Source organism: Microplitis mediator, chromosome 1 (genome assembly GCF_029852145.1).
Source record: "Microplitis mediator isolate UGA2020A chromosome 1, iyMicMedi2.1, whole genome shotgun sequence".
Taxonomy (NCBI): Eukaryota; Metazoa; Arthropoda; class Insecta; order Hymenoptera; family Braconidae; genus Microplitis; species Microplitis mediator.
Window position 1 is genome coordinate 28,933,116 of NC_079969.1, and position 22,734 is coordinate 28,955,849.

At 35.9% G+C, this 22,734-nt stretch overlaps 2 protein-coding genes across 11 annotated transcripts in view; one reads left to right on the forward strand and one right to left on the reverse strand.

The window, feature by feature from the left end:
- Window positions 1-20,316, forward strand: part of LOC130671319 (obscurin-like) — a 32,887-nt gene extending 12,571 nt beyond the window's left edge. For 3 of the 9 annotated variants that reach the window (XM_057475137.1, XM_057475154.1, XM_057475169.1), the window contains 25 exons: window positions 1,135-1,263; window positions 1,333-1,503; window positions 2,093-2,174; window positions 2,251-2,346; window positions 3,941-4,033; window positions 4,894-5,058; window positions 5,131-5,268; window positions 5,346-5,889; window positions 5,948-6,199; window positions 6,433-6,468; window positions 6,981-7,226; window positions 7,290-7,431; window positions 7,504-8,815; window positions 8,906-9,485; window positions 9,738-9,815; window positions 10,035-10,142; window positions 10,660-11,928; window positions 12,369-12,771; window positions 12,833-13,016; window positions 13,085-13,385; window positions 13,462-14,040; window positions 14,103-15,291; window positions 15,359-15,660; window positions 15,725-19,730; window positions 19,804-20,316. In XM_057475137.1, coding sequence (XP_057331120.1) covers window positions 1,135-1,263; window positions 1,333-1,503; window positions 2,093-2,174; window positions 2,251-2,346; window positions 3,941-4,033; window positions 4,894-5,058; window positions 5,131-5,268; window positions 5,346-5,889; window positions 5,948-6,199; window positions 6,433-6,468; window positions 6,981-7,226; window positions 7,290-7,431; window positions 7,504-8,815; window positions 8,906-9,485; window positions 9,738-9,815; window positions 10,035-10,142; window positions 10,660-11,928; window positions 12,369-12,771; window positions 12,833-13,016; window positions 13,085-13,385; window positions 13,462-14,040; window positions 14,103-15,291; window positions 15,359-15,660; window positions 15,725-19,730; window positions 19,804-20,056 — 12,658 coding nt within the window. In that variant the 3' untranslated portion in view covers window positions 20,057-20,316. The remainder of the gene's footprint in view (window positions 1-1,134; window positions 1,264-1,332; window positions 1,504-2,092; window positions 2,175-2,250; window positions 2,347-3,940; window positions 4,034-4,893; window positions 5,059-5,130; window positions 5,269-5,345; window positions 5,890-5,947; window positions 6,200-6,432; window positions 6,469-6,980; window positions 7,227-7,289; window positions 7,432-7,503; window positions 8,816-8,905; window positions 9,486-9,737; window positions 9,816-10,034; window positions 10,143-10,659; window positions 11,929-12,368; window positions 12,772-12,832; window positions 13,017-13,084; window positions 13,386-13,461; window positions 14,041-14,102; window positions 15,292-15,358; window positions 15,661-15,724; window positions 19,731-19,803) is intronic. The other 6 variants (XM_057475194.1, XM_057475200.1, XM_057475163.1 and 3 more) reach the window with 5 other exon arrangements.
- An 82-nt stretch (window positions 20,317-20,398) lies between these two features.
- On the reverse strand, window positions 20,399-22,713 carry LOC130671375 (NEDD8-conjugating enzyme UBE2F-like). 2 transcript variants are annotated; one of them, XM_057475229.1, is made up of 5 exons: window positions 22,561-22,713; window positions 22,341-22,458; window positions 21,212-21,373; window positions 20,882-21,043; window positions 20,399-20,796 (listed from the first exon to the last, which is right to left on the reverse strand). In XM_057475229.1, the coding sequence occupies exons 2-5, from the start codon at window positions 22,446-22,448 to the stop codon at window positions 20,680-20,682; spliced, it is 549 nt and encodes a 182-aa protein (XP_057331212.1). In that variant the 5' UTR covers window positions 22,449-22,458; window positions 22,561-22,713; the 3' UTR covers window positions 20,399-20,679. The 2 variants fall into 2 exon arrangements, with proteins under 2 accessions (XP_057331212.1, XP_057331222.1); XM_057475239.1 differs by having other exon boundaries at window positions 22,537-22,695.
- Between the last annotated feature and the right edge of the window lie 21 nt (window positions 22,714-22,734).

Here is a 22,734-nt window from a genome sequence, read left to right on the forward strand (position 1 = left end):
TTTTATGTGAGAGATTGTAAAAAAATAATGGTTATGATAAATGATAAACAATAAACAAAGAACATTGAACTTGTTGATTCATTGGCTGAAATAATTGTAATAAACCAGGTTCTGTTAAATAATAACTTGTCGGCACGATGCCCGAAACTTTATGGATCCTGTAAGCGCTTCAGTGATTTCAGACAATGAATGTCCTAATAATTTTGAATTTCCGTATTTGTTTCATATATTATTCCTCTGTCAAACATTTATTCAAGTTTTTTTAGAATAAAAATTATTTGGTCTTGAAAAATAAATTTTTTAGAAAAAATAAATTTGAAAAGTGACGAGCTATTGTCTCGACAAGAAAATGTCATCAGTTTGTCATCGTCGATCTGTTAGAGTCCACGTGAGTAGAGTAAAATATAATAATTATCATCAAGAATGTCAGAAGTATTAGCCGTCAACTTTAAAACCTTGAGACGTGTCTTATAATAATTACTGCAGGGTTTATATATGTGCGTATGCTTGAAAGAATATTGACGATTTTCTTAAAAATAAAATCGAGGTGTGAGTAAGTGATGTGTGATGTCTGATGTCAGTGAGGTTCAAGATCAACCGGCATTTAAAGAATGTAGAAATAGAGAGTAGTTAGTGAGAGAGACTGCATACCGGCGCTTTTGGTTTTGGCATCGGCGACAATTTAAATACTGCACAAGATCTTTTACGTGCGTTCATAATGACTTGGAGCTGTAAATCATTTAACGAGGACAATTTAATGGAAATTACTTTTTATAGTCTATGGAAATTATTTTAACGCAGATTTCATTTTTCCCGGTTATAACCGAGTAATCAGATCAAATACTAAAATTACATTAGCATTGGCTCGCTGTCAATTCAATAACTGTAATTACTTTGTAATTTATTATATTAAGAGTTAATTAAAATTATTCACCCCATATTTTTCCGGTAATTTGTAATCTTTTTAAAATAGACATTTCATTTTAACGACTGAATAAAAAAATTTTGATAAAATACCAAGTTCTCAGAAGTAAACTACCAAAATTATTATTTTTAAAGCCTATTTTTATAATTTCTGATCATAATTTATCAAAATTATGATAACAAGTAAAAGTATTTATTAATTTTCATCAGAGCACTGGTGAAAAAAATTGATGGACAACAAGGATGGCTGCCGATGTCAATTCTGATGCAAACGGCTCTCAGTGAAGACAGCTCAACTCTCACTAGTCATCGACCCGAAGACTCACAGTATCGTCGAGAGTAAGTTATAATTTATATTCATTTATAATAATCATTAATATCTTTAATTATTTTGTTTTAATAAAACAGAGCTGTCGTAAAAGAACTGGTGGAAACGGAAGAAGAGTTCGGTCGAGATCTCCAGCAAGTTGTGGAACGATACCTGAAACCGCTAGACAACCCCGGTGTGCCTCGCGCCGTTCGTGATAACAAAGAAATAATCTTCACTAATTTCAAACAAATCGCCGATTTCCATAACACGTAGGTACACGTTATACATTCTCTCATAGCCATATATAGATTCAAACAATAAATATACTCCACAAAACACTATACCCAAGCTCATTTATTTATTTTAATTATTCAAAAACATAAAACCAAAATTTCATTATTTTACACTTTACACACATTCAGTTTACATTTTTATCCATAGCAATGAAATTGGTAATTCCGTAAGTCAAAATGTGTGTTGTGCTTATGTTTTTTCTTGTATAATTAATTTTTTATCATTATCATTTATTACTGACTATTTTTTAAAATTCAAAATTTGGTTTGTATGACACCCAGTTCTTCTGTTAAAATTTAAAAAATCCCAGACTCATTTTCAATTTCTTTTTCTTTTTCATCATTATCAAAAAAATTTTTTTTAAAAAGCTGATGTGTGCATTAGTCAAACTAAAGATCCTTACAAATGTCTATAACGTTCAAAAATCAAAATTTTTTTTTTATTAATAAAAAAAACTGTTGAATCGATAAATGATACGTGAGTATCGATAAACAGTTTTTAAAGAAGACCCGGATGTTAGGAGTGATGTGAATTTGGCATGATATTAATTCCGGCCTTACTTAGATCGTTTGGCAGGGTATTAATCGAGGGGGTCAAGTACTACGCGGACCAGCCACGGATGTTAGGCAAAACATTTTTGAGACTGGTAAGTTTACAACTTTTTCCTACAATAAAAATTTCTTATATGCAACTAACATTCCAATTGCTCTCTTTGTTTAAAGGAAAGAGATTTCGACAAACATGTCGCCTACTGTCGAGATGAACCTGCAGCACAAGAATTTCTGCAAACCAGCCTCGAAGTCCGAGATTATTTTGAGGTAAATATTTCTACGCGCAATCCATTCTTATCTCCGTCGGTATTCAGCCTCTCATAATCTTCAGAGCTTTTGAAAGCTCTAGTAGAAATCTACATGTGCGTCAGACACTAAATCAAGAAGCTCTCATTTAAAATTTTAATTTTTTCTCTTGATAAAAATTTTTAAAATTCATTTCTATAAATTCTCGTCAACTTCAATTTAAATTCAACGCAATTACGTCGTAATTTTTTTTTAAATTTATGAGTTTGCATTCTTTTGATAGAAAACAAAAAAAAACAAATTATTGGAAATATTGATTAGAAATAAGGATAAAATTAATTAAATTTTTGTTTATTTATTTTTTGTTCAACAATAAAACAAATAAAAATGAATACATAAAAAAAAGTAACTAAAATTACATAATAAGGAGCGAGTAAACGGGCGTGCATCCAGCTTCCGAAAATAGTGTCGTTTATTTTTAACACTCAACCATCATTCTGTCTATCTCTCCACGCAATGTCTCTGGCATTTTGTGTATTCACCCGTAAAAAAAAGCTACGCAAAAAATAAATAAAATAAAATACAATAAAAGTATTTTATCAATCAACAATCTAAGTAGGTTACGTCTAATTTTAGCGGAAATTCATTTCTTCCTATGAAATAAAATTTAATAAAATCTCTCGACGAATTCAGTTGTCCACCTCTGTCTTTTTGCAGCAGAAAAAGTAATTTTGCTCCAAAAAAATCCAGCCCTAAAAAAAAAATAAAAAATGAAGTTATGAACCGAGACATAAAAACGGCGCCTAGATAATTTATATTTTGTTAGTCTGAGTTGTTTGTGCGTGGTCAAGTCACTGGTGTCTTCGTCTAAGTTTAGCAGAACCCGTATCCGTATTGGTCTAACAGAATAAAATAATCGTCTGTTGACTAGCACGGTGGTGATTTTCTGAACCACTGGATCTTCTGTAAATCCCAACAGTCTGCAACCAGCAACGTAACGTCCAACTATTTTTCTTCACACATTTTATTTTTTTAAAATTAATTAATTAATTAAATAAAAAAAAAAGGTTTACTACCTTTTGTATTTATTATCAGACAGGTGTGTGTATAAATATAAGTATGTTTTTTATTATTATTTAAAAAAGTGAACACATGAGTGACATGACCGGTGATCACATGGACAACACACGCAAATAAACACTCTATCTAGTGTATTAAGTTTAAGTTTATTTTATTTTATAACTTTTATTCCTTTTACTTGTTCATGTTCATCTTCTGTGTCAACTGGACACAAGCGCCAAAAATAATGCGAATGCGCCGCCAACATACAATTCTTACGTCTCGAATTACAATTTAATCTTAATCTTAATATCAAATAATTATTTATCCATTTATTTATTCATCCATTGATCCCACAAATGAATTATTAAAAAATATCCCATTTAAATAATTAATAAAAAAATTTTCTTGTGATAAATTTATCCGACAAGTGAAAAAAGTGCGCATTGGTCAGGCGGGTCAACATTTTTTTATCCAAGAGATTTAAAAGGATTTAAGAACAAGTGATTTAAGTGATATATTATATATACATGTATTGTTATTTATGTTTATTTAGGAATTGAGCCAGACTCTTGGAGACGACAAAAGCGTGTCGGAACATCTTAAGCTTCCGATACAACGTATTAACGACTACCAGCTCCTATTAAAGGTAAAATAAATAATTCATTTAATTTGATAGCCAAGATTTATTTCAATAGTTTTAAGTTTTAGAAACAATCGAGCATAATAATTGTCTAACAAGTTAATTACTAAATGTTTAACAAGACATTTTAATGTAATGATATATAAGTTTTGGATAAATACCAAAAATTAGTTTATGTATAATATATTTATCTCATTATTGAAGTCAGTTCGTTTAAAAAGACAATAGTTATTGTATTTAATTGCGATTATTTATTATCTGGTACTTAATAATATTTAGCACAGAGCGTTTGATGGAAAAACTCTGACTCTGACCCATATATTTAAATTTAAAACCAGTTTGTAGATAAAAATATCATGCCCTTGATAAAAAATTTTTGAGTATTTATAAATTATTCTGGAATTGAGTAATTTATTTATTTATATATTTTAAAAAACAAACCAACATATTTTTTTCCTTTATAAATAATTATGAATTCATTTTATTTGTTTTTTATTAAAACTTTCTATATTAAACTCCAGACCTCGCGCTTAATTCAAGTCGTAAAGAAAAATAATTTATATTAAAATATTATCTTTGTAATAAAATAAATATTAAATTTAAAATGCAGAAGGATTTAAAATTTCAAAATAATTGAGACTGATATAATAAATGAATGTTAAGATTAATTACTTTAATCAATAATAGAGTAAAAAGTAAATAATTTACGTTTAAACATTTATCTCAGTTAAAATGAGTAGGCGTGATACAAATTTAGCGTACAGAGAAACGGGTCATCTTGATGGAAAATTATATTTATTTGAATTACTTGAATTAACTTAAACTTTTATATAATTATATAAGTTTTATATTAAATTTTGTAATAGGAGCTGGTTAAATATTCGACTCGCCTTGGCGAAAACTGCGACGACCTCCAGAAAGCACTGGAGTTGATGCTCGGTATCCCTCATCGAGCAACAGATAATAAATTTATAAGTAATATCGAGGGATATAAAGGAAATATTCATAAACTTGGACGATTACTGACACATGTAAGTTTTTATCAAAAGTTATTTTGAATTTTAGTAAACAGAAAAATATTTATTGGATATTTTTATTCGCAGGAATGGTTTACGGTTGTTGACAAAGACGGCAAAAGTAAAGAGAGATATTTGTTTCTTTTCAAAGCGCGTATACTTGTTTGCAAAGTAAGACGTATTTCTGAGGACAGATCAGTTTTCGTTTTGAAGGATATTATTAAAGTAAGTTTATTTATTTTACTTATTAATTAATTAATAGTCTGTGATTTTGTTGATTTATTTGCTTCGTTTTACTTCAGCTACCAGAAGTTGAAGTCAAAGATTATCCAGACGATCAACGTACATTTGAATTGCATAACCCATCGGGAGCAACGGGTTATCCATTAACTTTAATAGCTCACAAAGACCTCGTAAAAGCGTACTGGTTGAAGGAAATCCGTCAGTATTCGAGTGATTTGTTGGCACTGGCTGAGCACGCGGCTGACGATCTTCAATTGAGTGAAGAAAAAGACACTGAGGATAGTAAAGTTCGTAAGCTTGAGGGAACTAAAATTGATTTGCCACCTCAAGCTAAAAAATATCAAGAAACTCCGACGAAAATACCAGTTAGAGTTGAACCGGCAAAACCACAAGCTCCATTACAAACTTCATCACAAGCCTCATTACCAACTCTACCACAAGCATCATCAGCACCGCCAGCTGCGGAAGCTAAAACTGCTGAAAAAAGAGAAAGTTTGACTAAAGTCGAAGAACTAGAAGCCAAAAAAGTTAAAACTGAAGAAAGTCACGATATGTCCAAGTATTCATCAAGTCATTTCAGTGCTTCTTCTAAAGTTGTCGAAGGTAATTTTTGTTTAAATATTTTATTTAAAAGGCTTACAATATTTTTAAATAATTATAGAGTACTCGTCGGTATCGAGTAGTCGGAATGGATCGTCTTCATATGTCGAAACATCATCATCGTCGCTTGCACGAGCGGAGAGACGTGCTTCGTCATCGCTTTACAGTTCAGATAAAATAACAGAATCATCTGGATCCTACGAAACGGCTATCGGCGGTTCAAGTGAAACAAAGACCTCCAAGCTCGCAGTTACTGCCGCGGAAAGTGTGAAACCGAAATTTGTTAAAACGATTGAGGGTATCAGCGCCGAACGTAAGTCCCCTATCATAAATTAATAATTATTTCTTTTAAATTTTATTCCCTGGTGTAAAAATTTTTTTTATTAGACTTATCAACATAAATATAAAATGTCTGATTGATTACAGTGTTAATAATTGAACCAGTAATTAATGATTTTAAATATCCCGCCCGATTAATAAATGAACAAAAAATTCCTGATAAAAGTGCATTAGTAGCACAATAAAAATAAACTTTTCCTGTTCTAGCTATCCATGCAAAACAGGCAATCATTCACGTAATAGGTAATGTGATGAATGATGACGTAGCTTGCAATAAATTTTTTTATTTTTATTTATTCTGCAATTAAGTTATCACAAAATGACAACTCTTTTAGGCCCTTTATCTTTATTTGTAGAAAGCTTGTGTTATTATACCGCCTCATTACTTATTTTACTATATATGTATATATATTGTATCTAAATATGTAGACTGCTGGATGCTTAAGCTATTTATTTAAAAATAAAAAATAATTAAACCCATTGGCACTAAAATAATCACCTCGTCACAGTCATAAATCATTTTCTTGTAAATTACCATCCTCATTTTATTTTCATCAGAAAAAAAAAAATAAACGACTTTTTTATTTATTTTTTTAAAGTAAAAATCATTCTTTCGACAGCTGATCGTCATTGACATCAAGCAGCTTGTAAATTTGTCTTAAATCTGTCTTCATTCTCTATAGAATTCTGCAAGAGTATTTTGCTCTATTAAAATTATTATTGAGTTTAATTATTATTTTTTTTTGACTACGCAGCGGGTGAAAGTGCAACCTTCGAGTGTACATTGGAGTCGAGCAGCGAATCATGTCGCATGCACTGGCTGAAAGACAACAAGCCGCTAGATGACAAAATTGCAGATCGCGTCAAGATAACATCAACTGACAAATTATTTAAACTTGAGATAACAAACGTCTCCGCAAGTGACTCCGGTATTTATACGGCCCGAGCTGCTAATGGAGAAGGAAATGCCACCTGTACGGCTCAGCTTGTTGTAGAAAGTCGTAAGTACTTTTTTTTCTTCATGACAATTAATGAATTTATTTAATTAATTATTTGAATTATAGTTACAGCAGAAGAACGCAAAGCTAAAGCTGAAGCTAAAGCTCCTGTCTTTTTAGTTCGTCTAAAAGATACTGAGCTTTTAGAAAATACTTATTTACGTTTTATGATAAAAGTTAAAGGCGATCCTACTCCAGATGTTAAATTGTAAATATTAATTTTATTAATTTAATTAATTAATGCCCTCGAGTAAATAATTTATTTGTAAAATAATTTCAGTTACAAAGACGGAAAGTTGATTGATGCAACCAACAATCGTGTAAAAATTCAAACCGACGAAGATAAATATAAATCTGACAAAGGATTTTATGAACTGGTGATACCTGACGTTCAGAAGCAAGATGCTGGTACATATTCATGCACTGCGACAAATAAATTCGGAGAAGCAACATGCGAGGCCACGGTATCAGTAACTGATGAGAAGACTCTATTTGCGGGATTACCTGAAGGAGTATTTGAAGCTGGGACAGAGACCCAATTCAGGTGGCTCCGGGATGGGAAACCATTCAATCCGGAAGATCGATTCAAAGTTTTGTTTGAGGACAATGAGGACACTTTGGCTCTGGTATTCCAACACGTTAAGCCCGAAGATGCAGGATTGTACACTTGCGTTGCGCAGACATCAACTGGTAACATCAGCTGCAGCGCCGAGTTGACTGTCCAGGGTAACGTTAAGCAGCTGATGAAAGACCCCTGCAAGCCGGCGTTGGGTAGTGAATCCAGACAGTCGGAAGTAAGTGCTGGAGGTTCAGCGATGCTTGATCTACAGGTGAAAGGATTTCCCAAGCCGGACATCAAGTGGACCAAAGACGGGAAAGAAATTGTCGCCGGTGGACGGATCAAGTATCTCTGGGAAGATGAAGAGTCAGTGTCACTGGTCATCAAGAATGTTACAGTAGAAGATGCGGGAACTTATACAGTCCGTGCTAAGAATGAACTGGGAGAAGATACGACTTACATCGAATTGATTGTCAAGTCTGCTCCCAAGTTTATCAAGAAACAAACTGATACCTTCGCGTATATTGAAACCGAGGGAAAGATGACGGTTCAGATCCAGGCCTCACCCGCACCAGAAGTTAAGTGGTACAAAGACGGCCAAATACTCGAGGCATCCGATCGTCTTTCGATGACACGAGATGGCGACCATTACAGTTTGATCATCAAAGAATGCCGTTTGGATGACATTGGCTCGTACTCGGTGGTAGCTAAGAACGAAATAAATCAGACCTCCGAATTTTGGAACTTCGACGTACGCTGCCCACCCAAGATTAAGAAGAAGTTGGGCGAGCCGAAGGTTATTGATGAAGGAGATACCCTGACGTTACTAATTGAAGTCGAAAATACTCCGGAGCCTACCGTTGTCTGGCTAAAAGACGAAGTCGTTATCAAAGAAGACCAAAGGATTCAAATTATCAACGAAGGGCCCAGGCGGGGATTGAAAATTACCGGCACCGTTGACATTGACGCTGCGACTTACAAAGCAGAGGTTTCTAATAAAGATGGAACTACTGTTGATCAAGTTGGTGTTGAAGTAAGTTTTTTTTTATTCTATTACTTACAAAAATACAGAAACTCTTAAAAATATGCTGAGCAATTAATAAAATTATTTATATTTTTTCAGGTTCGCTCAGCACCGAGATTCAAAAAAGAAATGACCGATGTGATTGCCAGAGAAGGGGATGCAGAAGTCGAGATATCAGTAGAAGTTGCCGGTTATCCGCGACCGTCACTCCAGTGGTACATAAATGACATGGAGATAACCGAAGACAAAACCGAGTTTTCTAAATCCCAGGAGGGTGATGTGCACACGTTAAAAATAACTGACGTTAAAACCGAGCACGCGGGTCGCTACACTTGCAGACTTAAAAATCAGTATGGCAAGAAAGAGAGCAAAGCCAATCTGACTGTTTACTGCAGACCTAAATTGTTGAAAAAATTAGCAGATCAGAAGTTAAATGAAGGAGCCACGTTGAAATTACAAGTACAAGTGGCTGGTACTCCAACTCCTGATGTAAAGTGGTTCAAAGACGGGAAAGAAGTTTCAGCAGACGCGAGAATAATTATAACTCGCGACAGTAAGCGTCAGGAAAATTATGATTTGACAGTTAATTTACTGAAAGGTTCTGACGGAGGAGTTTACGAGGTGCGAGCTACCAACGAAATGGGATACGTTTCTTCTAAAAGCAAAGTCATTATTCTGAGTAAGAATTTATATATTTTTTACTTTGATAAAATAATTAGTTTTAGTATTTATTATTTATTTATTAGTCTTATGCTTACGCTCACGATAACCAATCGCTTCAGCCACTAAGTGAGTATCGACTCTTAATATATATTTTTTGTTTACGAACTCCTGATAAAATTTTTAATTACTAACAGTTTGTCTTTGAATCCTCCGTAATTAATTATAAGTCGACTAAATTTTTGTTTATTAAAAGTTTAAATTTTAACAGCGAAAACAGAAGAAACAGTCGAGAAGAAAGAAGAGGAGAAAGCTGAAGAAGATGTTGAAGAGCCTCAAGGACCCGAAGGTATTTATTTATTTAATTTTTACTAAGTACGAATTACTTTCGGTCAATCATGATCTTTGATTAGAATTTTCGAGGTAACCGTTGTATAGAAAAATTCTATTTTTTTTACTGTAAATATTTAAACACGAAATATTTTTTCGCGATAAAATATTTAAATGTCGCTTGTAATTAGTCGCTTAATTTAGTTAAATAGTTGTTACTTATTGAAAAAAAATTCAGGTAATAAAGTGGAGAAAATAACTAAAACGAAAGTAGTTAATGGAAAAGACGGAGATATGATAACTATTTCCGTAGAATCAACGACTGAGCATCAAGCCACGATGTCAGGTAACGTTACATAAAAAACATTACACTATAAACAATTAATCAAATTAATAAATAAAAATTTCTAATTACTAGTTCATTTATTTTTTTTTATCATTTTCAATAAACTGGTCGTAATAAATATCTGGGAGGGAGTGGGCAATATGGGCTTCCCAAAATTTCTTATAAAAATTTAAAATTTGAAATAAGTCTTCAAAATTTTTTAGTGAAACCCGTTTTGCCTCTTTTTCTTAAATTGAAATAACTTACACTCATAAGACAAAAAAAACATGCAATAGCTTCTAATTGCTGATTAATATCTCTTCATCTATTGCTTTAATTTCATCTAAAATATAAAATTAATTAATTAATTATTAATTACTATTAATAAATTGAATTCTTGAAGCATTTAAAACATAAATGATGTTAAGTGTGGGCTTAAGATTAAAAATAAAATTGTTTTTTTTAATAAAATAAAAAATAAGTTTGAGTCTTAGGGGACTCCCAGTAGAACGGGATAGTGATTTATTAGTCCCCGCAGGTCCGGACGAGTGTCACACAATCAGCAAGATGAAGACCACTAAAGTTGAATGCCAGGAGCTCAGTACCGAGGAGGTGCCACAAATTGAAGAAATACCTTCGTATAGTTTTACGTTGAAAGACAATACAGCCAGCAATGGAATCGTTGAGGAATTTTCAGACAAAGAAGACAAAGACACTAGACTCAAAGTAAATCGGGGGGTTTCCATTGTCTCGGTCTCAGATGACGAGTCGATGAAAGCTCTGTCCCGAGATGTCAGTGGTGAGGATGTCAATTGTCAGTATGAGATCAAGACTAATGGAGGGTTTGAAAACTCTAAACATGTCGAAGAAAATATTATTGAAGAGTATGGACCTAATCATGCGATCAGGTACAAGGAAACTATCATCGAAGAGTGTTACGTTGATGATGGGCGGGATGGCGAGGCCCAGATTGAGATGATTGAAGAAAAATCTCAGAGAGCTAAGAAGTTGTCCAGGCAGACTTCTAAGCTTGAAAGATTGGATTCTACTGAAGTTACTGATAAAAAGGAAGTTAATTTAGCGAATGGTAATGGTCCGCATAAAGCAGAGGTAGGAGAAAGTAAATTTACGAGACAAAATTCAAAGCTCGAGAGAATGGAGTCTGAGGAGAAAAAAATAATCACTAAAGATTTAGAATCGTCTCAGATTCCGGAAGTTGAAGAAAGTAAATTATCAAGGCAGAGTTCGAAAATAGAAAAACTGGAGTCGGAAGAAAAAAAAATTATCACGAAAGATTTAGAATCTTCTCAGACTCCAGAGGTAAAAGAAAGTAAGTTGTCGAGACAGAGTTCGAAAGTAGAAAAACTGGAGTCGGAAGAAAAAAAAAGTATTAGAAAAGATTTAGAATCATCTCAGACTCCAGAAGTAAAAGAAAGTAAATTGTCAAGGCAAAGTTCGAAAGTAGAAAAACTGGAATCTGAAGAAAAAAAAATTATCACAAAAGACTTAGAATCTTCTCAGACTCCGGAGGTCAAAGAAAGTAAATTATCAAGACAGAGTTCGAAAATTAGTCGAGTAAACTCCGTTGAATCTAAAGCCGAAAGTGTTTCAAATTTGTCTAGACAAAGCTCCCAGGCTCGGTCTAATTCTATTGTCAATGGTAATAACTACGACGATGATGATGACGCTGACCTAGATGACAAGACTCGCGAGCTTTTCAATCGTATCAAAAGACAAAGAAGCGTTCTCGAAGAAATTTTAGATAAGGAAGCCGATAAAAAAGATAAAACCGCCGACGGCCTTGAAGGTGAGACTCGATTTTTTTTTTATTTTTTTTTTAATCTAAAAATTTATTTATAGTGGCTTTTATTTTATTTAAATACTTCTGCTTGGTAATGTAAACTATTTATTTATACATTTATTTGTAAAAAGTTAATTATAATCATCCATTATTGCAATTTATCATTTATTTTATTTTGTATTTTTTTGTTTGTTATCCTTTCGTGCTTAATAAAATGCTTGGCTTGCATGTGTACACTCTATTCAGCACACACTCGTCCACCGGGAAAATCTTCTTGCTAAGATAAGAGTAAGTGTATAAAATTATCCAATTACTTACTTACTTACTTAGAAAATACTTTTATTTTAATTAAACAAGTGTTCCAATAATAAAAAGCGCAATTTTAAAAAAATTATTATCATTACCCCAATAAATATTACAATTATTTTTAATTATTATTTATAAAGCCGCGCCGTCGATAGTGAGCTCAGACTTCGAGGACTGCACAGTATTCGCGACCCAGAACAAGACATTTACAGTCCACGGAACGGGACTACCGCGACCTGACGCCAAGTGGTTTAAAGACGGGAACCCGATCAGGTCCGCGGACAAAGCCAAGCCGGGACACACTGGAGAGAAGTTTACTCTCTCATTCACAAAACTCACGGAGAACGAAACGGCTTTGTACCAATTAGTCTTGTCCAACAAACTTGGTACCATAAGTGTCGACGCTTACATCGAAGTTGCTCCAGAGAGTGAGCTTCGTAAGCCCAGATTCACTGAACCCCTCAAGGATATCGATGCTGAGAAAAATGGAGCCGGCACTTTCCAATGTGTACTTACGGCTGATCCCATTCCTGACATTATCTGGTAATTTATTCATTTTTTAAAAATTTATTTATCATTTAATATTTATTATTCTTTTTTTTAGGTCATATGAAGGAGTTGACTTGTCACCAGAAAACGATAAATATAAAATGGAGCGTTCGACTAAAAAAGTTGACGATGCTCTTATTGAATGTACTTACAATCTCACTGTGAGCGATTGCACTCTTGAAGACGTTGGAAAGTATACATTACGCGCTGAAAACAAATGGGGAGATGACAGTTCAAACGTAAATATTTATTTATAAATATCTATATCTATATATTTATATATTTATTATTTAAATTCATTTTTTAGGCGCGTCTGGAGTTGTTGGTGCCGCCAGAAATTCTCGAGTTCAAAGAACTCAATGCGGCGGTTGAAGAATTATCTAAATGGGAAGTGATAATAAAATCGAATCCTCGCGCAGAATTGACCTGGGAGAAAGATGGGATTATTTTAGACGACGAAAATCGTTTCGCTGCGGAAGATAATTATCGTGACATGAAATATTATTTGGTATTGAAGTGCGTCGAGTATGATGACGCGGGTGTTTATAAAGTTACAGCTAAAAATTATTTAGGAGAAGATACTGCTGAAGCTGAATTAGTTCCCTACAGTAATAAACTTATAAATTATCTTACTTTATAATTAATTAATTTAATTATTTATTTATTTATTGTGTAATTTTATAGCTGAGCCACCAGAGTTCCTGTTAGAAATAACCAACGGATCAGTGCGTCATGACGCAGCGATCGAATTCAAAATCGAGGCCAAAGGAATCGCACGTCCGAAGATCCAGTGGCTGTTGAACGGCGACGAGATTATTCCAGACGAACGTCATATTATAACGACCACAACAGACGGTCACGTGTACAGCCGGCTCAGATTTGAACACTTCCAGCAGAGCGACGAAGGCGAATTGACCTGCGTGGCGACAAATCGCGCTGGCAAAGCAAAATCAAAGTGCACGGTGTCGATGATCCGTCTGCCGCCCACGTTCGCTGAACTACTCCCCCGCTCACAGCAAATCGAGGAAGGCGCACCCCTGGTATTCAACATCGAGGTCGACGGCAGTCCTTTCCCGAAAGTCACCTGGTTCAAAGACGGTGAAGAGATTAAGCCTGACGATCACGTGAAAATTGAAACCCAGCCCAACGGTTCAACTAAACTGACCATCGAGAAATGCACACCCACTGACAGTGGCGCTTACAAAATAATTGCAAAGAATAATAACGGAGAAAGTACTTCTCAGTGTGCAGTAGCTATCAAACGTAAGTATGAATATTTTCCTAATTTAAATATAAATTTAATGTTATTGTTTAAATTATTACAGCGACACCACGCAAACCATCATTCTCAAAACCGCTTGAAGATGTCACTGTAACAGTTGGACAACCTCTGAAACTCGAAGCCCAAGTGGTCGCATTCCCAAGTCCTGAGGTCCAGTGGTTCAAAGACGGGCTCCCCGTGCGCCAATCACCGGACATTGAATTTATAAATGAGCCCAACGGTCTCATGGGAATATCTATTGACAAAGTGAAGCCCGAGAATGCCGGAACCTATTCTCTGGTGGTTAAAAATAAGCTTGGAGAAGTAACAGGCAAGGCGGTGGTGACTGTCGAGGCCAAAGAAAAGAAACCCGAGTTCTTGTCGACTCTTCAGCCGATGACTGTCGTCGAAGGTTTTCCTGCAAAGATGGAGGTGAAGATTGTCGGAAAACCTTTGCCACTGATCGCCTGGACTTACAATGGGGTTGAAATAATTCCTGATGGAACGCACATTAAAATAGTGTCACAGCCAGACGGAACTCAGGCTCTTTTAATTGATAAAGTTACTGTCGACGACGCGGGTGAGTACGGAGTCGCAGCGCTCAACACCGTGGGCGAAGAGGAGTGCAAAGGAATCCTCAATGTCAGTAGTAAGTCAAAGTCTGATGCACCTGAAGAGAAACCTTGTTTCTTGGGACCACTGAGAGACACGAGCATCGAAGAAGGTGAGCCCTTGACATTCAGCGCCTCCTTTGCTGGCAACCCAATGCCCGACGTATTCTGGACCAAAGACGGAGAGCCCATAGAACCTTCAGATCGCATTTTGATGACTTGCGACGGCAAGAAAGTCGGACTGGAAATAAATCCAACTACTGCAAAAGACGCTGGTGTCTATCGCTGTCGTCTAGTGAACCCTTCAGGCGAAGACACCTCGAACGCCATTGCGACTGTTCGCAAAGTATTCCAACGGCCTAATTTCACTCAAAAGTTCACAGACTTGCAACAAGTACCCGGTAATGACGCCAAATTCGCGGCGAGAATAACTGGAATACCCAGACCTGATGTGTCCTGGTACTTCAATGACAAACCAATTCCCAAAGATGCTGATAAATATATAATAAAACGTGACGGTGATGCTTGCTCGCTATTTGTTAAAGATTGTAGTCCTTCAGATGCTGGTAAATATAAATGCAGAGCTATTAATAAAGACGGTGACGCTTCTTGTGAAGCTTTATTGACTGTTGCTGATAAAATGTAAGTATTTTTAATGCTAACACTTATATTTATTCATTTGTTAAATTCTTAATGAATTTATTTACAGAGACAAGCAACAAAAAGTAGAACCACCATCATTCTTAAAGAGAATAGGCGACTGTGAGGTTTACAAAGGAATGACTGCCAAGTTTACAGCATGCGCTACGGGAATTCCTGATCCAAGTTTCGAGTGGTACCGCAATGATGAAAGACTTTGGCCAACTGACCGTATTAGAATGGACGAAGAGGGCAGCGGGTTGCTGAGACTGACGATTCTCAATGTTGAGGAACACGATGTCGGAAAATACAGCCTGAGAATTATAAATCCCCATGGCGAAGACACTTGTCATGCTGAAATGCGTTACGAGAGTAAGTTATTTTAATATTAAATACTAGTGACTGATAATTTATTAAAAAATTTATAAACTTGCAGCATTGGAACCGCGTACAAAGAAACCGCTTGCTGATCAATACTCAGAGTTCGACAAGTACCGCAAGTCAGGAATACCTCTGCCATTAGCAGATCGCCCGATAATCAGCCGGATGATGGACCGGCACTTGACCCTCTCCTGGAAGCCCTCGATCCCCATAGGGCCGCGTGTACCTGTCACATATTTAGTGGAGATGTGCGAGCAGCCAGACGGCGATTGGTTTACGGCACGCTCGGGAATTCGTAGCTGTGTCTGCGATATCCGCAACCTTGAGCCCTTCCGCGACTATAAATTCCGCATCCGCGTGGAAAATAAATACGGAATCAGTGATCCGTCACCTTTCGCTCAGACATACAGATCTAAATTACTTCCCGACCCGCCTAAATTCCATCCCTATTTACCACCAGGCATTGACTTCCGTCCTGAGACCTCTCCGTACTTCCCCAAGGACTTTGACATCGAGCGACCGCCTCACGACGGCTATGCCCAGATTCCCAAGTTTCTGCGTCAAGAACACGACACCCAGTACGGCGTCAAGAATCACAACTGCAACCTCTTCTGGTTTGTCTATGGCTACCCTAAGCCTAAAATGACTTACTATTTTAATAATGAATTAATAGAGTCAGGAGGCCGTTACGACCAGAGTTATACGCGCAATGGGCAAGCGACACTATTCATCAACAAAATGCTGGAACGCGATGTCGGAATGTACGAAGCAATTGCGACAAATGAACACGGCGAGGCGCGACAACGTGTCAGACTCGAGATAGCAGAGTATCCAACATTTATCCAGCGACCTGAGGAGTCTTACGTCATGCTGCGCAGGAATGGACACATCCAAGCCCGCGTTACTGGCGTCCCGTTCCCCGAATTGAAGTGGTACAAAGACTGGAAACCTTTGACATCAACCGCTCGCGTCAAGATCGACTTTTTTGACCCAGACACTTCCGTACTCACAATAAACGACGCGATTGTCAAAGATGAGGGCCTCTATTCCATCAGCGCGCGCAATGTAGCTGGATCCGTATCTTGCTCGGTGATGGTTCACATTGAGGAGAACGAGCACGAGTATGGCTACCGGACTTACACCCGGAACACTGACGTCAAAACCAAAGTCAAGCCCTTCGACGAGTTCTATGATCTAGGTGATGAACTTGGTCGCGGTACTCAAGGAGTTACTTACCACGCGGTTGAACGCTCTACTGGACGTAACTTTGCTGCTAAATTGATGCACGGACGCGGTGAACTGAAGCCCATCATGCTCAGTGAAATGAATGCTATGAATCATTTGAATCATCGCAAACTTATTCGTCTCCATGACGCGTACGAGACTGACGGGTCATTGAATCTCGTGATGGAGCTGGCCGCCGGTGGAGAACTAGTTGACACTCTTACTCGCCAACCTTTCTACAACGAATACGAAATCTCTAATTACATCAGACAAATTTTACAAGGACTTGAGTACATGCACAATGAAAGCTGGGCACATCTAAGTCTTACGCTCGGTGATCTGCTGATCTCTCATTCAGGAGGTGACAGTTTGAAAATAACAGACTTTGGTCTAGCGCGTCGTATTTCTTACGGCAGACTGATGACTCTTGTATACGGAATGCCCGAATACGTGGCTCCAGAAGTCGTAAACGAAGAGGGAGTTACTTATGCAGCAGACATGTGGTCTCTAGGTATCATAACTCACATTCTCTTGTCTGGAATATCTCCATTCCGCGGCGCGAATGACCGCGAAACACTGACTAAAATAAAAAACGGTACTTGGGACTTTGACGAGCGATGGTGGCAAAACATATCAACCGAAGCGCGTGACTTTATTCGCTGTCTGCTAGTCTACAAAGTTGACGATCGTATGGATGTTACTGCAGCATTGCGCCACCCCTGGCTCAACATGACAGACAGAGTGCCTGCAGAACCCTACAAAATTCCCTCCGAAAATCTTAAAAATTACTACACATTGTTCAGGGACTGGTACGGCAACGCTTCCTGCCGCACTTGGTACCGCAGACGCAAGCTCAGTAGCGCATTCGAGCATCCATCTCGCATGGTCTATCCACCTGGTCATCGGTACACTCCTGAGCCAGAGGAACGTCCCTTTACACCCACCAAGCGCGATAAGCCAGAACCCCGTACCTGGGAAAACAAAGTGCCGTCTCGCGTGCCGATTGATACTGAAATTGGTATCATTAAAAATGAAAGTCACTATCAGAATGGACCTGATACATATCTACTCCAATTACGTGATACCGATTTCCCAGTACGTCTACGTGAGTATATGAAGGTGGCACACAATCGTGGATCAGCATTTGCCCGCGTCTTTGACGACGAGGGCTACGATTGGCGTACGCCGATAATCCGAGAACGGAGACGGTTTACTGATGTAATGGACGAAGAAATAGATGACGAACGTAAAGCTCGTATCAATAATTACGGCGCTGCTGATTGTCACACAATGAGACGTCTACGTCATGAGCTGGGAACTAGACTGGACTCTTATGCCGAAGCCGAAGCGATGATGGAGACCAAAAAGGGCGGACACTTGCCATTTTTACGGGAAAAACCCCAGATGCTACAAATCCAATGCGGCAAGTGCGCTCAGCTGACTTGTCTGGCTGTAGGTAATCCCAAACCCGCTGTTCAATGGTTCAAGAACGACCTCGTGATCCAAGAAGGCAAGCGCATCAGCATAATTGAAGACACTGACGGCAGGTCTATATTGAGTTTCAACCCAGCGCGTGAAATCGACATTGGAATTTACAAAGTAGTCGCAAGAAATAACGTTGGACAGACGGTAGCGCGTACACGCGTCGTTCTGGCAACAGAGCCCGGGTTGCCACAGGCACCTGAAGTCTGCAATGTATCTGATACAGAAGTGCTGCTGCGCTGGAAACCACCAAAAGATGATGGTAACTCGGAAGTACTTTGCTACAACCTACAGTACAAAGCCGGAGATTCCGTGGATTGGATTGATGTCGCCAGCAATATTGACCACGAATTTTATTTAGTTAAGGACTTGCAGCCCAACACCAGCTACCACTTCCGGTTGGCTGCGAGAAATCGCATCGGGTGGAGCGAAAAAGGATTCGAGACTAATCTAATTCAAACAAAACCAGAGGGGGCGCCAAAAATACCCATCAGCCGGGCGATGAAACATCTCCAGTATTTGACTGAATCGGGGCACGAGATAGTTCCCAATGAGGACAAACCCAAGCTGAACTATGATATCGAAGATGAACCTATTGAATGGACCATCGACGCCCAGTTTACCGGACGCTATACATTTATATCAGAAGTTTATCGCGGTCAGTTTTCGATGGTCGTAAAAGGCGCAGAAAAAGAATCAGACAAATTGGTGGTCGCTAAAATACTCGAAGCCAGTCAAGACCGCAAAGAATTTGTCGGCGAAGAGTTTCAGGTCCTGAGATCTTTGAGACATGAGCGAATAGCTCTGTTGGAGGCAGCTTACTGGGCAGCTGACTCCCCAGTCGCCGTTTTTATAATGGAAAAATTACAGGGCTCAGATGTGCTGACTTATTTGGCCAGCAGACCAGAGTACACAGAAAACTGCGTCGCCACAATAATCACCGAGGTTCTAGACGCACTTCAATATCTGCACTGGCGCGGTTACTGTCATCTAGACATTCAGCCCGACAACATCGTCATGGCCTCTCTCAGATCCGCGCACATAAAACTAGTAGACTTTGGATCCGCTCACAAAGTTTCAAAACTAGGTACCGAAGTACCCCAGAATCTTGGACATCTTGAGTACCGATCACCAGAAGTTCTCAACGAAGAGCTGGCCTACCCACAGACAGACATCTGGAGTGTCGCTGTACTCACTTACGTTCTCCTCTCCGGGGCATCTCCATTCAAGGGCAATGACGAGCACGAAACAAGACAAAATATTTCATTCGTTAGGTACAGGTTTGAATATTTGTACAAGGAAATAAGTCAAGAAGCCACAAGATTCCTCATGTTGTTATTCAAAAGGACACCTAGGTAATAATTTAATTAATTAATTTACCAATTAATAGTCATTAATTTATTCTAATTTATTTATTTATTCATTTAGCAAAAGACCAACAGCTGAAGAATGCCATGAACACAGATGGGCAACACCAACAGAATTTATGATTAAAAAACGTGAACGAGCATCATTTCCCGGCAGTAGATTGAAAGCATACAATGAAGAGTATCACGAAGAAAAAGCTAAACTAGCATCCAGAAATGACAATTTGATGATGGCTTTTGGTAACATCCGCCAATTGAACAGATCATACAGCACGCAAGACGAATTAATCACATCGATTGACAATATTCAATAATTTATGTGATTTTTATAACATTAATCTTATTTATTTTATTATTAATTAATTAAATATTTATAAATATATATATATATATACTTAATTTAAAGGTCATTGAAATTATTATTTTAATAGACCGCGAGTCTATTGAGTTTTTTAAAATTTCAACTAAATTTTTAGTTGACATTTTTTTTTTTTTTTCTCTGTTAAAACTTTTAATGACTCGATTTTATCAAGTATTATAAATTTGAAAAATTATTACTATTATAATGATAATTATTATTGGCTGTTTCGTAGTTAGAAATTATTAAATAAGAAGATAATTGTTAATTTGCAATTAAATAAATTAAAAAATAAACACTCGTTTAAATTTATTTTTATTGATAAAAAAATTTTTATCGAACGTCTTACATATTTAAGTATTTAAATTAAAATATATTTCGAGTGAATATTAACTTAAGAAAAAAAGTTTCAGGTAAAAAATTTGAATTTTAAGACTAGCAAAAAAATAATTATTTAATTGGACAGTTGATAATTGAATTTCTTTTCTTTATAAGTATTATCCAGACCGATGCAATTATTAAAAATGTACAAGAGTAAAAATTATTATCACTTATTACACTAGATTCATTTATTTAGAATCATCTTTTAGCGTATTGGAGTACATATTCGTGTGCTTTGTTACGAAATGATTCTTTGTTGTTTAAAAATAAATCAGCGGCATCTTTGTTTAGGGGATCGTCAAAGTTCAAAAGATCCTGGACAAAGAAAAATTATAAATAAATCCTGATTAATATATTTAATAAAATTAATCAAGTGATTAATCGAAGCAAAAGAACTTACAGTAAATAATGAATTCAAACCCCAGACAACGTCTTTGAGTTTACGTGTCGGTGCCCAACCCATACCATCAATGCTGCTTTGTCTCAAAATAGATAAACAAACTTCGCCGTCTAGATTTATGTTCGGATGCCAAAGTTTAGTTAAACATTTAACTACTGGCGGCTATAAATTACAAAATTAAAAAAAATTACAGATGAAAACTCTAAACACTCGTACGATAACGCGACTTGTTATCACTTTAGAGCTCACAATTTTTATCAGATCCTGATCAAATATTTTTTCTCTCATTTAGACCTAAGTCTCTTAATATGAAATAAATAAATAAATTACCGTCATATTATATTCCTCTGGTATATGAATTTGAAAATAAAATTTACCACCCAACCAATAGCCTTCGTCAGGTACAATCATGAGAATAAATTCATGCAGACGATGAGGATCATCAAATGTCACTTGACAAGTGTTGGGTAAAGTTTGCTCCATTTCTTGGACCTATTAAATATATTTATCATAAATAACAAATTAATCCCTGATTAAACAACTGAATTCGATCGAATTAAATTTTTAATTCTATTTAATTCAGATAAATTCTGTTAATTCGGTGCCTAACTTAAAAATGAATTCTGTCTAATTCGGCAGGAAAACCTGAATGTGTCCAAATTAAAACGAATTTCCATACAGCGCAAATTCATAAAGTTTATTGTATACAAACTAAGAACGAATGGAATAATAACAAGTGTCGATGAGCAATATGATAAATTAAAGCTGTGGAAATTAAGCACTAGACTGGAATACTCGGAGTTATGCTTTTTCTTCAAACTTATTAATTATATGATAGTTTCCCCGGACTTACTTGGGTCAATAGATTTCATTATACCTAAACAAGGGCTTAGACAAACTCGATTAGTAAATGTTCCAATCACTGGGAAAAATTATGTGAAACATTGCCCCAAATTTAAACTCCTAAACACGGTGAATAAACACTCCGAAAATCTAAACTATTTTGGTGGTACTCTTACCAATTTTAAGTCAGCAGTTAAAGCTCTTATGAAAAATTAATAATTATAAAAATTATTTAAGTGTATTAATATGCCAATAATTCTAAGTGTAATTTTATAATTTTCTTTTTACCTATGTATTGAAAATAATCCAAAGCATCTGTATGTATCACTTGTAAATTGCAGAAATGCGTTAAATAAATAAATAAATAAATTTAAATAATTTTATTCGGTTTAATTCTGATTAATTCGAAAATAATTCTCCAATTTCTGGTTCTGAATCCGAATTAAAATGAATTTGAAATTTTTAAATCGGTTTTATTCTGTTTAATTCAAATTCAAATTTTCAATTCAGTTGAATTCTGTTTAGAAGAATTCGACAGAATATAACAGAATTAAAATTTTTAATTCGGTCAAATTCAATGGATCCCTTTACTTAATAAATTATTTTAAAAAATTACCTCCTTAACTAGTAATTTGTCCCGGACAGAAATACGTTTGTTAAAATCCTTAGGCTTTGAATTTGATACTTCTCCATCTTTTTTCAATTTACCCTTCAATGTTATCATGATCTTCACTCTATTTTATGGAAAATTAAAAAATTATTATCGATAAATTAAATTTTAAATAAATTTTTATTTTACTTCAATTACTAACCTTATAAAATAAACTCACACTTACCAAATAATAATTCAAATACTTTTAATTAAATAATATAGGTACAGACTTTCAATACATAATATAAACTCTTCTATCTGTTATCAGCGTAATTGTTATTACTTATATTTAGACAATAACTTTTTTTGTTTGTAAAGTTAATTTTTTTTCCGTTACAAAATAACAATATCAATAATA

Bases quoted from the DNA above. Each gene is read 5' to 3' on its own strand.
- LOC130671375 (XM_057475229.1), bottom strand. From the start codon at position 22,448: ATGATAACATTGAAGGGTAAATTGAAAAAAGATGGAGAAGTATCAAAT. The intron at 21,374-22,340 runs GTAATTTTTTAA...TATATTTAATAG, and splicing joins ACAAATTACTAGTTAAGGAG to GTCCAAGAAATGGAGCAAAC. The intron at 20,797-20,881 runs GTAAGTTCTTTT...TTCTTTGTCCAG, and splicing joins GTTTGAATTCATTATTTACT to GATCTTTTGAACTTTGACGA.